Genomic DNA, 15,655 nt, shown 5'->3' with positions numbered 1-15,655 from the left:
AAATAAATAAATCAAACGCAAGTGTAATTTACCAAATGATCTATCTATATAAGTGATAAAAATAGTCAAATTCGGATAACTTTCCAATCTTTTTATACGTACATTTCTAGTTGAGTTTTTATTTAAAAAAATTGAATACCTACATTTTTACAATCAGTAAAATTATAAATTATTGTCAAAAGAATTTATTCCTTTAGTAGGGGCCTTTATTTCAACGATCAACTAAGAAAACTTAAATAAAACACTAGCAAGTAGCTAGCCCACAAGTACAATAACAACGACAATAGGCGTAACAACAAACAAACAAAAACAATTACATTCGGAAAGCACGCCAATCCTCCCAAGAGATCTCTCTATTTTTGCCTCTATTCTTAACCCAAAGGAAGGCCAAAATCTTTATCTTATCGGGACACCGGAATGGACTAGCTCGTTTCTTCATTTCCATAAACACCAAGTCGCCCCCAAGCAAATCGCTTGGAAAATCTTAGCTTTCTCTTTGGGAAGCGGTGCGAATTTATGGAGTTCAATCACATCCATAAAACTAAAGAGAAAAACCGTTAGGATTTTACAGCATTGAGCGATCACACTCCACATCGTTTGTGCTAGCCCACACGAGACAAATATGTGTTCAATAGATTCCTCTACTTCACACAAATTAGAAATAACAAGTGGCACAAATTCTTTTGTTAATAATAACACTAACATGTGAACACGAATTATAGAAACCACAAGTGACAAAGATTCTTTTATGTAAATATTCAACACTAAAATGTGAATATATATTAACACATTAATTAAAATACATACAAGTTGTAATCTTGAGGTAGGTAGTCACAAGGTTGTTTAAATTGCTAAATGTCTTCGTTAAACACATATTTTAGTGATATTCCCTCAATTAATTATCTTGTTTATCCTTCTTTGTTTATTATTTGACTCTCTCTATATATATACATGCATGGTCTAGACATACTTACTACAAGCAACACAATAAGCCATTTTTCTAAACTAATTAATCCCAATTTCAACCATCAAATCATCAGTTTTGTATTCCTGGGAGCCATGAACACAGCAATTATGGTTTCCAACGAAAAGGCGGCTTTCAACAAAACGATAGTTTATCAGAATCTTATGGAACAACTATTGCATACCAATACTTCTAATGGTACTATAACCGAGTTGAAGAATTACGAAGAGTCCATATTAAAATTAGATCTGGAGGACAAATACGCCGAACCAATGACAACGATTGGGGTGTACATCGCTGTAGCATCTCTATGTTGTGTGCTTGCAATGGTGGTTGACTTACTGCGCGGTTTAAGTAGGAAAAAACGATTGTTTCCGTGTAAGTACTTTTCTGTTAATGCCTTTTCTCTTGCGGTGATAGCTGTTGCAATGAAGTTGCCAGTGGATCTAAGTGGTAACATGCCTGGTGATGTGGACCAAGCCGCAAAGCTTGGAAGCTTGGCCTTTATGTGCACCATGATGGCTAATTTATTGCCTTGCTTAGCAACAATGGGCAGCGCCGAGCTTTTGACAAACGTCACAGCGTTGGGTGTTCTCGTAATCACCTTGGTGGTCAATGTTTGCATCCAAATTGATACTGGTGTTGTTGGGAAAGTTCCCACTGATCTTGATTCTATTTCTACTCTTTTAGCGTCAAACGATATTAGCCCTGAGCAGTTAAAGGTCATCTTAGATTGCTTTGTCTATACCACAGTAGCTATAATTTATGTAGCTATGCTACTCTTGTTGTTGATAATATATGTATGTTCATCTTTAGCGATTCTAAGATCCAAAGAGATTATAGAATCGAAATACGAACAAGCACATAAAGCAACTTCAATTTCAACTAATGAGCTATTAACAGTTGAGAAGCTACAACAGCATGTGAGCAACCACTGGATCATCGCAGGAAGTAGTAGCCCCCAATTTATTCAAGCTTGCGCTGCGACAACAGCTGCTTCTGGGGTAATATGCTTTTTATCCGTCATCTTTCATCTTCTCATTATGATTTGGGCAATTCCAGAAATAAAGCCAGAAAACTATAATTCTGATTATAAGTGGTCAACTTTAGTGATTCTCATAGTACAATTTGTAGGAGTCATATTTGGTACAATTGCACCAGTTAGTAGATGTTTTGCATCCCTAAGCTTTAAGCTCACATTCAAAAGCATTTCTAACCATTTTAAGGTCTTTAAAGTAGAGAAATACTGGACTCAAAAGTTATATGACTCGAAAGAAGGTCGTATTTCACTCCCATTTCAAAGCCACACACTCAAGGTGGTCATAAAGAATTTGAGAAATCTAGCTCTCAGCATTTGTATAATACTTCAGGTGGTTGTTGTGGTAGTATGCAAGATAATAGCGTTGATCTTTTTTGTGTTAACACAAATTTTGCGTTGTTTGGCGTGGCCAATAGGCCTAATACATGCCTTGTTTTGTTCATCGGGGAAAAGCACCGAAAACTTGGAACAACGCAAATTTGTTTTGCAACTCGAAAATGAAAATGAGCTTGCTGACAGAATATTGAATGGTCTTTCAAAATCTTTCGACCAATTGATCAAAAAGAGCAAAAATAACCAACCCAAAAATCTTATGAAGCTAATTACTGAAAGATCAACTAAAGGTTTTCAGGGAGTTAGAAAGTATGACAATACCGATCATCCAGATTGTTGGAGCCTAGCGGTGGTAACCTTAACAACCATTGCGACCACTCTTCCTGACATCGAAAAGGTGGAAGTTAAAAGCTTGTTGAAAAGTGTGAAGGAAGGTCTTGAATACATCACACTTGTAGAAGAAAACCTCAATGCTACTGATGAATATAAAAGCATTCAGAAGGCGGCAAAAACGTTGTGGGAAGAGGTTGATTTCCACCACAAATGGTTAGGAATCAGGTTGAAAAAAGATATTGCTTCTCGAGGGAGTACAACATCGCAAATTGTTCAATTGTTCTTGGAAAAAGCTGAAAGCAAGAAGAATATCAAAGAAGGAGATGAGAGGACAAACATATCTATTTGTGCCAACTCAATGTATCGTATCGCTCAAACCATTATCAATGACAAGGAAAGCCACGATAAACTCTTTGACGAATTGTCATCAAGGATCGCTGACATCATGGCCGCATGTCTCTCCAACCTACCCCAAGTCATAGCAATGAAAGCCCATACTCGTGTGATAGAGAAAAGGGAGGCTAGTGTCAAAGCTGCGGCCCAACTTCTAGGTGAGACTAAGGAGATAATCAAGACCCTTCAAGACCCTTCCAGGCATGTTCCACATATGGGTCCAGACGACTTGTCGTTTATTGATAAATGGCGCGCTCATTTTAGAGACCCTGAATCATACCCGTTCCTCATGCGTTAAAGTAAGTTTATTTAGCTAGATTTTTTTTCACTAATATTGATTTCATGTTTACATATATAATAATTGATTATGAATCTCAGGGTGAAGCTAATATGATTCTCATGGACTACCAACTGTACTCAAACAAAATTTGATGACATTACATTGTGTTTTAGTTTCTAGTTAATTTGTAATATAAGTTCATCTGGCGAAGTCATTGGTTGTAATAATTGTTACTCTTTTCTAGTTTATTTGTAAGATATATATTTCTTAGTACCATGTTTCTTATTACATGTATTTGATTTTTGGTGTGGTATGATGAAGCTTTTAGTTGGCTAGCTAGATCGATAAACAAACAAACACACACACGGAATTTGGAGACTAAGCTAGTCCGTGTTCGTCTCTTTTTCTTTATTAAACTTAACTCGACATAACAACCGGCCTCAACACCGTTGAAACTTATACATTGTGATTTATTGGGACCTTCACCAATAAAATCGGTTGATGGTTATATTTATTATGCGACCTTTATAGATAATTTTTCAAGATTTAAGTGTACGAGCCAAGTCGGAGTTTTATAATGCTTTTATCGGTTTTTCTAACCATTGGGTTCACACTTTACACATTATTTGAACAAAATAGCATGTCACATCATATGTCATGTCCACACACCCCTAATAGTACACCCCTGTCGAAACTGGGTTGGCTATGTTATTTAATGCCAAGTTACCAAAGTTTTATTGGGTTAATGTGGGTTGGGTGGGGTGGGGTGGGGTGGGGTGGGGGGGTAATTATATATCATTAATCGGCTACCCGCTACTTTACTAAATAGAAAAACACATTTTGAATTACTATATAATCGCACACCTAATTATGCTTCACTACATACTTTTGGCTGTCATGTATACCATTTTTCACGTGACTATGCGGTATGCACCAAACAAGCTTGCACCACGAAGTCTACCGTGCATATGTATTGGACATAGCCCTAAATTTAAAGGTTAACGATGTATGGACCCGTGCACATGTTGCGTATATGTGACTCGACATGCTAGGTTTGATGAAACACAACCTTCCTAGACATCTCTTTTAACTAATCACATACTACGTTTTTTGGCTTTTAAAAAACGTTCGAAAATATGAATTTAAATTTGTATCATTAAACCTAAATCTGCATAGACTTTGAATCCATTGGTTGATTAAAATTTAAATTTGTAAATTTAGGAAACACGAAAGTGATGGAACGTTTTCTTAAAACAAAAGTTGGACAACAAGTTTTGGTTTTATCATTTTATATTTTTATTATATATAACCTGACCCGTCCCGAATCGAATTGAAAAAAATAATATTTAGCAATAGTCAGTCGACTCTAAAAAATTTAAAATCCCAAAAAAACAAATTCCGGGTGCAACATGTAATATTCTATCTTACATTACATCTTTCACAATATATAGCATTAGTCATTAACGTAGCTACCATGAATTCATTATGATCTTAATTTACTAATTACATATAACAATATTTTTCTAAGGGTGATCATTTACTGATTATAACAATCATGTATGTTTAGTAGAATCAATGATGCTGCCAATCCGGATTCCGTTTAAAAGTTTCAACAACCGTCGAATGAACAAATTCAACACGGTTTTAAAGACAGTTTCCGTTGCAGATTGAGTTTAATCATTTGCATCCTATTTGAAACCGTATAGAGTTTGTTCATTAGATAGTTGTTCGACTTTTGTTTGATATCGAAGGAACTCGAATGCACACCGAGTTCTGTATCTCCCATAATGTTGTTATGCTGGTGTCTGCATACATATATATATATATATATTAAGGGAGATTCAAATATCTATGAATTTAGATTCAAATATATTTAAATTTCAAAAAAAAGTTATATTCATTAATAAATTTATTTGAAATTATAACTTATTAAGATCAAAGTATATTTTTATTTTGGAAATAATGTAACAAAGAGTTTAAACATGTTTACATGATTCAACGTTAAATTGTTTTTCTTTATGTAACAAAAAACTACAAAACATATCCATTATCCAGATGTAGTTCGGTTTGTGTTATATATAAAATGATCAATATTTTCAGATAAAAAAAAACAAAACATATTATCATATCATATCGCGTTACGCCTTTTTATGTATTTCGATTATTACTTTCTGGCCCTTTTCACAATGTAGTTTGCAAATGTAATAGAAAACGCCAGGTGACCATATGGTGATACCCATAGTATGCTCGTCACTGACCACCCCGGAGCCTGTGGCGTTGCATGTATCATACGCAACCTTATTTTCTACTTCTCTGATGGTATGTTGTCCGTCTTCAAACTTGAACCAGAATTCGTCACGTATGACGAACTTCTTTCCTTTCTTCCATTCTTCATAATAACCAGGATTTGGTGGCACGATCCATCCCTAAGCACCGACTACATAGCTAGTAGGCGCGATAGGGGTGAAAAGCATATATGCCACCATGATGGTAGTAACCACCACAAGATTCAACCTCAAATGTGCCATATTTGATCCTTGAGTAGTTGGGTAAAGATTTGTAGGATTTGATTTATATTTATATTGTAGTAAGAAACAAGTTGTTCAACTTGAATTGATATGTAAGATATATATCAGGTCTTTTTATGGTAAAAGTAACAATATTGTTTTCTAAACTTCATATGTTTTTCTAATTCTTTTGATTGAGTCATGATTTTGTGTATATGAAGAGCAAGAAATGACGAAATCTTTAATGGAATAAACGCATGTCTAACTCAAATTGAGGACATGAAAATATAGAGTTTCGTATAGGTGGATCCAAAATCGAATAAAATGGAAGTCGATTGGAATAGTTGGTGTAAACTCGATGTACTAAATATGTAACTTATATGTTTTGTTTGTTGGGAAGTAGTAGTTGCTAGTTCGTTTTGTTAATATAATGCCGCCATTCAAAAAATAATAATAAATAAAATTATCGTTTTATATACATTTATTGCATTTTATGAAATTTACATGTTTATAAATATATGTTTATAAATATTGAATGAAAAAAAGTGAAATTAATTTATAAAAGTATATTTTTGCAACAATCTCGTTAAGAAATTGTCAAGTATTTAATGTAGTATTTGAACTTCTTATTGTTAAATGACAAATTCTTTAAAATTCTACAATAAGACATCTCAACTTTTTTTACCCATTTTTAGTAAACTAACAATTTACTTTCTAAATTGATGGAGCCTCGCACCAACTTCATAGTTTTTAACTAATTTTTAATAGCGATTGGAACTACTCCCAATACACGAGTAAACCTTTCTGATATAATATGTCAACCGTCCATACTGACGCTCCACGTAGACATGCACGAAAAAACCAGTTTGGGACCGGTTTTTGGCAAACCAAACCGAACCGGTTTGGGTTAAAACCGGTTTCACCCAAACCGGTTTCAAAACCGACCCAAACCGCCAGTTTCATGACCGGTTCCCCTTAAGAATCTACCAAACCGGTTTTAAAACCGAACCAGTTTGAGGAAAACTGGTTTAAACCCGATTAAACCAGCTTATAAACCGGACCAAACCGACGTGACCAGGCCGGCCTATCTTGCTTCAAAACCGGTTTGTGTCAAACCGGTTTTGACCAACCGTTGACCAAACCGGTTTGGTTTATAAACCGGTTCGGTTTGGATTTAAAACCGGTTTTGTACACCTCTAGCTCCACGCATGAATCGCTCAACCATCATGGAATAAACCCACTATTGTGGAAAACCACCCTTGAAACAGGTTTCGAACTTGAGACCTTAAGCTACGCAAGTCTTAACCATCTATACCTTAAAGAGCCATAATCACAGTTATCAAACACTGCATCATTTATTTTAACACATGAAATAGCCTCAAGGGAATCATATAATTGCTTGTAACAAAACACATAGGTAAACAATGTTTGGAACCATCTCATATATCCATATGAAGGGACCCAAATCATTAACATCAAAAAGAGTATCATAATAATTATTAAATTTGTGTTCTTAGCAATTAGCATACATCTCAAAATAACAATAACATAAAAGCAAGCCCAAACTTTCCCACTGGAAAATGGTTCATTAACATGCATAAGTTTAAGTATGCAGCTAAATGCCTAAAACTAACAAAACCCATCCATTTTTTTTCAATAAATCCTACAAGAAAATGAGATTTAAAGATTAAATTATACCTCAAATGTATAAAAAGATCACAAAGCTTTCATCTTTTTTGCATATAATGTTTACTCCATCACAACTTTGGCACCAACGGCTTTCATTTTCTCGATTATTTTTTCGGCTTCTTCTTTAGTCACACCTTTCTTGAAAACAACGGGCGCTTTTTCAACCATATCTTTCGCTTCTTTAAGTCCAAGATCAGTAACACTTCTAACTTCTTTAATAATCTTGATCTTTGAACCGGCTTCAAACGAGTCGAGTTTCAGTTCAAAAACAGACTTTTCGGGCTTTGCCTCTTCCTTTCCTCCAGTTTGACCTTTTGCAGCCACACCCGCCGCTACCCCGCCGGCTCCAGGTCGCATCACCGCCACAACTGGCGGCTCTTTCATACCCATCTTTTTCATCATTATTGAAGAAAGTTCAGCTACTTCAACTAATGTGAGTGATGACATTTCATCTACAAGTCTCCATACACGTTCGGTTGGTGGGCTCCGGTGCTCAGTCGGGTCAAACGTTGCAGGGTCATAATCTGTTGGGAGTCTCCTTTGGTCAATCTCTATTTCTTCTTCCTGTTCCTCTTGTTTTGCAGGTTGACTGAACATTCTGGTCAAACCTGTTGACTTTATGGAATTGAGTGCAATAACTGGAGAATGCGTGGATTTTGAACAGAGTCCATGGGGTAAATGATGCCTAAGCCTAATAAACAAACTCATTTTTTAAGCTTAATGATCGCGCGTTTAGTTTTAAACTGGTCTAAATGTAGCCCATTAGCTGGCTCTCGTGAAAAGAACTAGTTTTCTGCAACAACAACAAAAAATTAATAATCACCATTCTACCCTCTAATCAGCACAAGTGTCGGATGCAAAAATTGACTGTTTTATGGTGTTCGGAGTAGCCAAAGACTATCAATTTAAATATACTATTCAAATACAAATACTTTATACAAGAACATGATACAAACAAAATATAGAAATAGTAGTATCTCAAGTTTATTAATGACCGAGATTTAATGAGTTCGTACTCCAAACAAGAATTATAAGACCTCCTGACTTGGAAAATATTTCAAAGTTTCAGGATATGTTTGGCAAGAACCTTTATGAGATTTTAGCTTTTGTTTTTGAATTAAAAAGCTCTCAATAAAAGAAAACTGTTTGGATGACAGAGCTTTAGCGTTGATTTTGAATAGATAATCTTCAGACTTTCAAAGAGATGCTTTCAAAACAAAAACATGTAATGATAAAACTAACAAACAGTCATTGCACAAAACTGAAAACCAGTATAGAAAAACACTCCAGATGATTAATATATATTAACGATGTTTGAATCAAATCCCATAAAACAGAAAGAAAACTTGACAGGCAGGGCTAACTCTAATAGAAACTATACACCCTAATTTTAGGTAGAGCAATCAAATAAAAAGCAGAAACTTAATATGATCAAAGAAACCTCAAACGATAATAAATTGCAGACTCAGCAAATTTAAATACCTGATGTCAAAATTGCCACTTGTAATCCAAACATAGATAACTATATAACAACATATCAGCTTATACAAGCTATGCAAAAACTCCCATTACCAATAACTTCATTATAAACAATCAATCAATCAATCAATCATGCCCAGTAAAATCCCACCGACAGCAAAGCTATAAGTAGGGTCTGGGGAGGGTGGGATGTAGGCACACCGTACCTCTATCCAAAGGAATAAAGAGGTGGCTTCCAGAGAGACCCTAGGCTCTAAGTACATGTGTATGAAGCAAAATAAAGGAAATCAAAGTTTAACAGTCTTCATTATAAACAATAATGCTATATAAAACAACGTCAAACTAAAGAATTCACAATTTTAATACTATTACTCACACACCATAGAATAACTAGTAGAACTTAAGTGTAAAATAATTTTTTAGTCACTAAAAGGTCATCTAAACTACTCACTATGCATAGCTTGACTCATCAGTATCCTATATGAGAAAGACTAAATCAAGACTTATAACGAACTTACGACCATTTTTCTAATAACTTTAATAAGACAGTTCAATCCAAATCTAATATACCTAAAACACAAGCTATCCTTACAATCTATGCAGTCAATATCGGTGAGATATCAGTACCAATTACATCAGCGATATTGACCGATATATCACTGATATTTCCGATATCAATGTTTTAAGTCTCAATTATAAATTTTTAATACTCAATGTTAGTGCTTTAAGTCTTAATCAGTTCCTATTTGCTACAATTGTTAGTGTTTTTATTTGCAAGTTGCAAAATGTTAATTTGTTAATAGTATAAACTGCTATATATATATATATAAAAATTCTGCATGATATTAAAATTACCAATATCCCACCGCGATAACCAATATCTCACTGATATCCGATACCTTTCTGCATTAATTGCATAGCTAGAGGTGTGCACGGTATCGGTTTCATAACTTTCTACATACAATCAACATAAAATACAAACCCTAAGAGCCTCGACTCACCAAATCAGAGCTAGAAATTGAACAAACAAACCCTAATATTCTAATAATCTAAATAACAACAGTTCTAAAATTGAAATTGACAAATGCTAAACAATTATTATTATTAAAGGCACGTGATTAGAATATCTAGGCACGTGCCGCCGGAGGTACCTGGTGGTGGTGGTGATATGAAATGACGGAGCTGCTGCAATTGCTGCCACAGGGATGGAGAGTTTGGGTTTTACACCTGTTTCGTTAATGGGCCGTTGGGCCGATAATTTGTGTTTGAAAGATATTCTTCTGGTTTGATCCAACTTGGGCCCAAACCAAATATTATTGGCTCCTTTTTACCTTTTTTAGCAGGTGGGAAAAAACCCGGTTCCCGACCCACGGGTATGAACCAGTTATTGGTTCCTCGGGAAAATCGTATCCGGAACCATCGAAACCGGTTCCACCTTTACCCAGTAAATACCTTATCATATTGGTTTCAATTCTTGAAAATACCTGATTTATGTATCTCTAACTTCTTTGGTTTTTAAAATAAGAACTAACAATAACAATAAGTTATTATTATTATTATTATTATTATTATTATAAATAAGTTATTATTATTATATCTAAAAAGCCGAGTAACACTGCATACTTTCGACATGACGCGTAACCTGAGTTGTCAAGTATTATTCAGTAAGGGGTTATTTGGCAACCTCTACACTGGTAAGCGTTGAGCCACTAACAACCCTTGATGGTTAAGGAGCTTTTGAGCGGTAAATGCTGAGTACACCAATGTGGTGGTGATTGGTGGAAGAAGAGGTGGTGGTTGGTCAAGGAGTTAGTGTGTGAGTGGCAAACTGATGGTATGAACACATGTGAAGGGACAAAGAGATAAAATTTTCATTCAACGTCATTTTGAAACTTAGAGGGTTTTATGGATTGCTTATGTTATGAGAGAATAAGTTAATTATTAGCGTGCCCTAAAAAGCTATAAAGTGGTAAAAAAAATAAGGAATCCCAAACACCCCTTTCATGGGTAAGATGTAAAATCAAAACACATTTAATGATGTCTGATTTTAAAATAGCCTTTTAGTAGACTTAATAAAAGGCTAACACACAACTCATAAGTGAAGTAAAAAATCACTATTGTTTTACATTTTGTTTGTTATTTACATTATGTATTAACTTTATTTTGGTGAGAAATAGACTTGATGCATATCCAAATAATGTAATATGATAACTCTAAAAAGAAAACAGTGTCCTTGTATAGGACAATCAGTAATAATGAAACCATAAAGAGAAAAAAGAAAAAGGTGTCTTGAGATGTAAGAGGAGACAATTGTCAAATGACAACCCATCAATCATGTTATGTTTTTGCCCCATGTGACATATATTATACATTTATGTCACAATAGTCATGTCCACTATGTTACAAATTATATAACCAAACTAATTGACACAACACCATTAATAATAATAATAATAATAATAATATACACATAACACCAACACTCAAAACTACAAAATACACAATAATTCAAAACATTAGCAAGAGACAACACACGTGGCGGTTGCAGTGCTGGCGACGGTTTCAAGGTTTTCCCATGTTAACCGTCGCCTGTCAGCCGCCACACTGGCGGCTAACTGGTCATCCTCGAACTTGCTTTGACATAAAACCACTAATGGTTCATCGACGTCGTTAAACATTTTTAACACGTTTTGTGTTAGGTTGAGCACCGTCCGGTTCCAATGGTTGTGATGTAGTGATGAGAAGATGATTGGCATGATCACTTGGCGGTTGCACATTATTAGATGGTGTATGTGCTCGTTGTTCCATAAAAAGTGCGCTCGTTCGGCCACCTGAATATTATTATCATCATTATTACCATCGATTAGTAGTTTTTTATTAAGTAATCCCAAACACTCGCAAAACATAACGTGGCGACACACTTTTTGTCTAAAGTTTGTTTATAAATAGTTATATGAACAAAAGTAAGATTTACTAAAAGTACACTATCCGCAACTTTTGACCCGTTGGCCCGTTTATAAGTTAACGGGTCAATATTATTCATAGTCCACCTAAACTAATTAAAACGAGGTTAAACGAGTCATCGTTTCAAAAACAAGTTTGGATTATAACACATAAAGTTTAGGGCAGTCGGGCCAATTCATCCATATCGTGTTGGGTTGGCGAGTTAGATTGTTTAACCCAAACACGGGCCAAACGGGTCATAAACGAATTAGTGGGCCAACCTGTTTAAATAAATAGGTTGGCGGGTTAACCTATTTAACTAATTAGGTTAAACAGGTCAACTCAAACACGATTCGTTTAATTAAACAGGTCAACCTGAGCACGGCCCGTATTTTAAGACGGGTTCACCCCTACCGACTACCCGTTATGCACCAACTGATAACTAAAGTGTTTTACAAAAAAATAACAAAGTACCTGAAAATGGTAGCTATCTAGACAACAACTTATACGCCGAAACAATGGAACCATGATCTTTTCAAACTCATCAGTCCGGATCAACTCGAGCAACTCTTCTAACTCGCTTAAAAACATCAACTGCTTCTTACTACTCATAACGGGCCAATATTTTAACAACCAGTTTATCACAACACTCGTAAGTTTCGGTTCTTTTTCTATAAACTGAACGACACAATACGTTAACTGTTGATGATAACTACCCACAGATTTCGGTTTATGAAGCGGTATCAAAACCCGTGACAAAAACATTTTATGTTCTTTCTTTAACGGTAACGCGAACCCACTAATCACACTCCCAAAAATCTCCAACAGTTCAGCAATCCCGTTATGCTTTTCGGTTTCAAACACGAATCGGTAGATAATATTACTGACTGCCATCCGAATAAACGGTCTATGAACCATGAACTTGCCATAAATCCTATGTAAAACCGACTTCAAACACTCGCGTTCACGCGGGTCATCAGAGTCGAAAAGATTTAATAACTTTAACAAGAACGCGTGATCAACATACTGTTTAGCAACTTTCGGGTCGAGGGACGTTAAACTAACGAATCTAAGGAGTATTTCATAAACAAGTTGTAAATGTGACCATGATGGATCAAACCACGGGTCTTCATCATCCGACTCGCCACGTGGCAAGTTCGAGTTTTTAGGTGGAAACTCGCGAAAAAGATTGTCCCCACATGTTTTACAGATTGCTGACATGGCGGGTTCGGTGAGTTTTATCGAATCCGAGACAAGAAAATCAAGAATCTCGGCTAAAAGCTCACGTTTCTCATCTTTTTCGGTGTTTTCTTTATCTTGATCATTAAAATCGTATATAACCGAGCAAAGACTCAACTTAACGATCAAAAGTTTCGATTTTTCCGAGTTTTGGACATCTTTAAAGGGTATGTGAGGCTGCATCATATCACCATTGGATGTTGGGAATATAGATGATGACATCTTTTTAACAACATTTAATTTACTTGAAATGACATTACATGTGTTTGTGAAGCTACCGTTGTTGGTTAGATCAGTTGTTGTGGTTGTTGCAGTCGCATTGCTTCCGTCTGAATGGTTTTGATTCGGTTTTGACGATTTACGGGGGAGTTTCGCAAGAATCTGTTTGAGCATAGTAGGAATGGTTGAATTTGCAGCCAATAATAAGCCTGAAATGCAAATATTATGATCATTGTTAGCAAAAATAAGCAGAGATTATAAAGGTGAGAAAAGAGATTAATTTTCATAATTAACAAATTTTGAAAATTAATTATGATTAACTGCCATATTAAACACCATTTATTGAGCATAAAACTGAACAATTTCAATCATAAATCTCACTATTTCAAGAAAAGCTAATGCTTCTTAAAAAATGAGAAATTTTGAATTTTTCAAGAAAATCAAACACTGATTGCTGTCATCTTATTTTATTTGAAAAAAATTACAACTTTTCAAGAAAATATTTCAAGAAAAGCTATGATCTGATCATTCCAATCTAACATTAAGAAAAAAATCAAACTTTTAAAGAAAAGCAAATAATACACATTAGTATAATCACATCCCACATGATAAATTTTCACCTTTTCAAGAAAATATGTATGAAAGATAACTCATTTTAAATAAGAAATTTTGAGCTTTTCAAGAAAATCTTATACTGATTGGTGTCATCTTGTTTTACAACAAAATTTTACAACTTTTCAAGAAAATATGTATGAAAGATAAATCATTTTAAATAAGATATTTTGAGCTTTTCAAGAAAATCTTATACTGATTAGTGTCATCTTGTTTTACAACAAAATTTTACAACTTTTCAAGAAAATATTAATGAAAGATAACTCATCTTAATTTATAATTTTTACAATTTTCAAGAAAATCAAATATTGATTGTTGTCATCTTGTTTTACAACAAAAATTTACAACTTTTCAAGAAAATATGTATGAAAGATAACTCATCTTAAATTATAAATTTTACCCTTCTCAAGAAAACCAAATACTGATTGTTGTCATCTTATTTTACAACAAAATTTTACAACTTCTCAAGAAAATATGTATGAAAGATAACTCATCTTAAATTATAAATTTTACCCTTTTCAAGAAAATCAAATACTTATTTCTGTCATCTAATTTTACAACAAAATTTTACAACTTTTCAAGAAAATATTTCAAGACAATCTAAAACAGTAACACCCTTTGGTTCATACACATATCAGAAACATATTCATAGATCTAAAACATGCTAAAAAATTTATATTAAAAAAAAAAAAAAAACAGAATAGTATTACTATTATTTGTAGATCTGAAACTCAGATCATGATCTACTAACTTACCAAAAAGAAATGTGAAACACAAACCGGTAACAAATCCCAGATCATAAAAAGCCTTAAACCCCCAAAATTTGAACAAAAAGGTTACAGCTTTAGGCTCTTTAGCAACTATGTGTCAACAAACTGATGCAGAAAATATAAATATCATAATGCCAGTAGGCTTTTGTCAAATAGCAACATGTGGTAACATTAAAAGATTGAAGAAGTCATGGATTATATAATCTAAAAGTCAGAGCACTGAAGAATCAGGTGGTGTTGACAGAAGATCTATACATACATACATACACAAATATATATACATTTTTTTATGTATAATATATTATATAGGGAGAGAGAATATACCTGGGCTTTCTGGGACAAATATGGACATGGTATGCAAGTGAGAGATTATTTTCAAGTTAAAAGCTTGATATTGAAGAAATAATAATAATACCCAACTCTCTATTTCATTTCTCTTTTGTGAGGATCCAATATTGTTTTTGGTTTAAAAGACAAATTTATATAATTTGGCATGTACTCGTCGTCATGTTGTGGTGGTGCATTAATGTGTATTCAATTGGTATAGGCTAAATTAATTTACTAATACCAACATTAGATTGAAAAAAATTAAATTTTCAGCGGGGAAAACAACGACGACACTTATGACTCGTATAGCTTATAATAATAATTAAGCACAAAGAAAAACAAATACAGCTTATGATCAAAGCGAGACGAAGTCGAATGGTATCAGCTAGCTTCATTATGGTATCGGCAAAACCCAAAGTTATATTAGTAAATGTGTTGAATACTTGTATAACTTGTGATACGAATATATAACATATTTAAAATAATGTTTATTCGGTCGGTAAATCGGGCTTTGCGGAGACGAATCGA

The 15,655-nt window shown here is 34.2% G+C and overlaps 3 protein-coding genes across 3 annotated transcripts; 1 reads left to right on the top strand and 2 right to left on the bottom strand.

The window, feature by feature from the left end:
• Positions 1–1,074: 1,074 nt before the first annotated feature.
• Positions 1,075–3,360, top strand: LOC143559377 (uncharacterized). Its single transcript, XM_077047973.1, has one exon. The coding sequence runs from the start codon at positions 1,075–1,077 to the stop codon at positions 3,358–3,360; it is 2,286 nt and encodes a 761-aa protein (XP_076904088.1).
• A 3,971-nt stretch (positions 3,361–7,331) lies between these two features.
• Positions 7,332–8,331, bottom strand: LOC143559370 (uncharacterized). The gene has a single exon (XM_077047968.1). The coding sequence runs from the start codon at positions 8,244–8,246 to the stop codon at positions 7,599–7,601; it is 648 nt and encodes a 215-aa protein (XP_076904083.1). The 5' UTR covers positions 8,247–8,331; the 3' UTR covers positions 7,332–7,598.
• A 2,913-nt stretch (positions 8,332–11,244) lies between these two features.
• Positions 11,245–15,152, bottom strand: LOC143559369 (serine/threonine protein phosphatase 2A 57 kDa regulatory subunit B' kappa isoform-like). Its single transcript, XM_077047967.1, has 3 exons — positions 15,125–15,152; positions 12,435–13,627; positions 11,245–11,848 (listed from the first exon to the last, which is right to left on the bottom strand). Exons 1-3 carry the CDS (start codon positions 15,150–15,152, stop codon positions 11,534–11,536), a joined length of 1,536 nt encoding a protein of 511 aa, XP_076904082.1. The 3' UTR covers positions 11,245–11,533.
• Between the last annotated feature and the right edge of the window lie 503 nt (positions 15,153–15,655).

The sequence above is a fragment of the Bidens hawaiensis genome, unplaced genomic scaffold (assembly GCF_021521415.1).
Source record: "Bidens hawaiensis isolate Kalapana, Puna unplaced genomic scaffold, B.hawaiensis_p1.1 tig00019814_1, whole genome shotgun sequence".
Classification (NCBI taxonomy): domain Eukaryota; kingdom Viridiplantae; phylum Streptophyta; class Magnoliopsida; order Asterales; family Asteraceae; genus Bidens; species Bidens hawaiensis.
The sequence above is the reverse complement of the archived record's forward strand: the minus strand, read 5'-3'. Positions and strand labels throughout refer to the sequence as shown.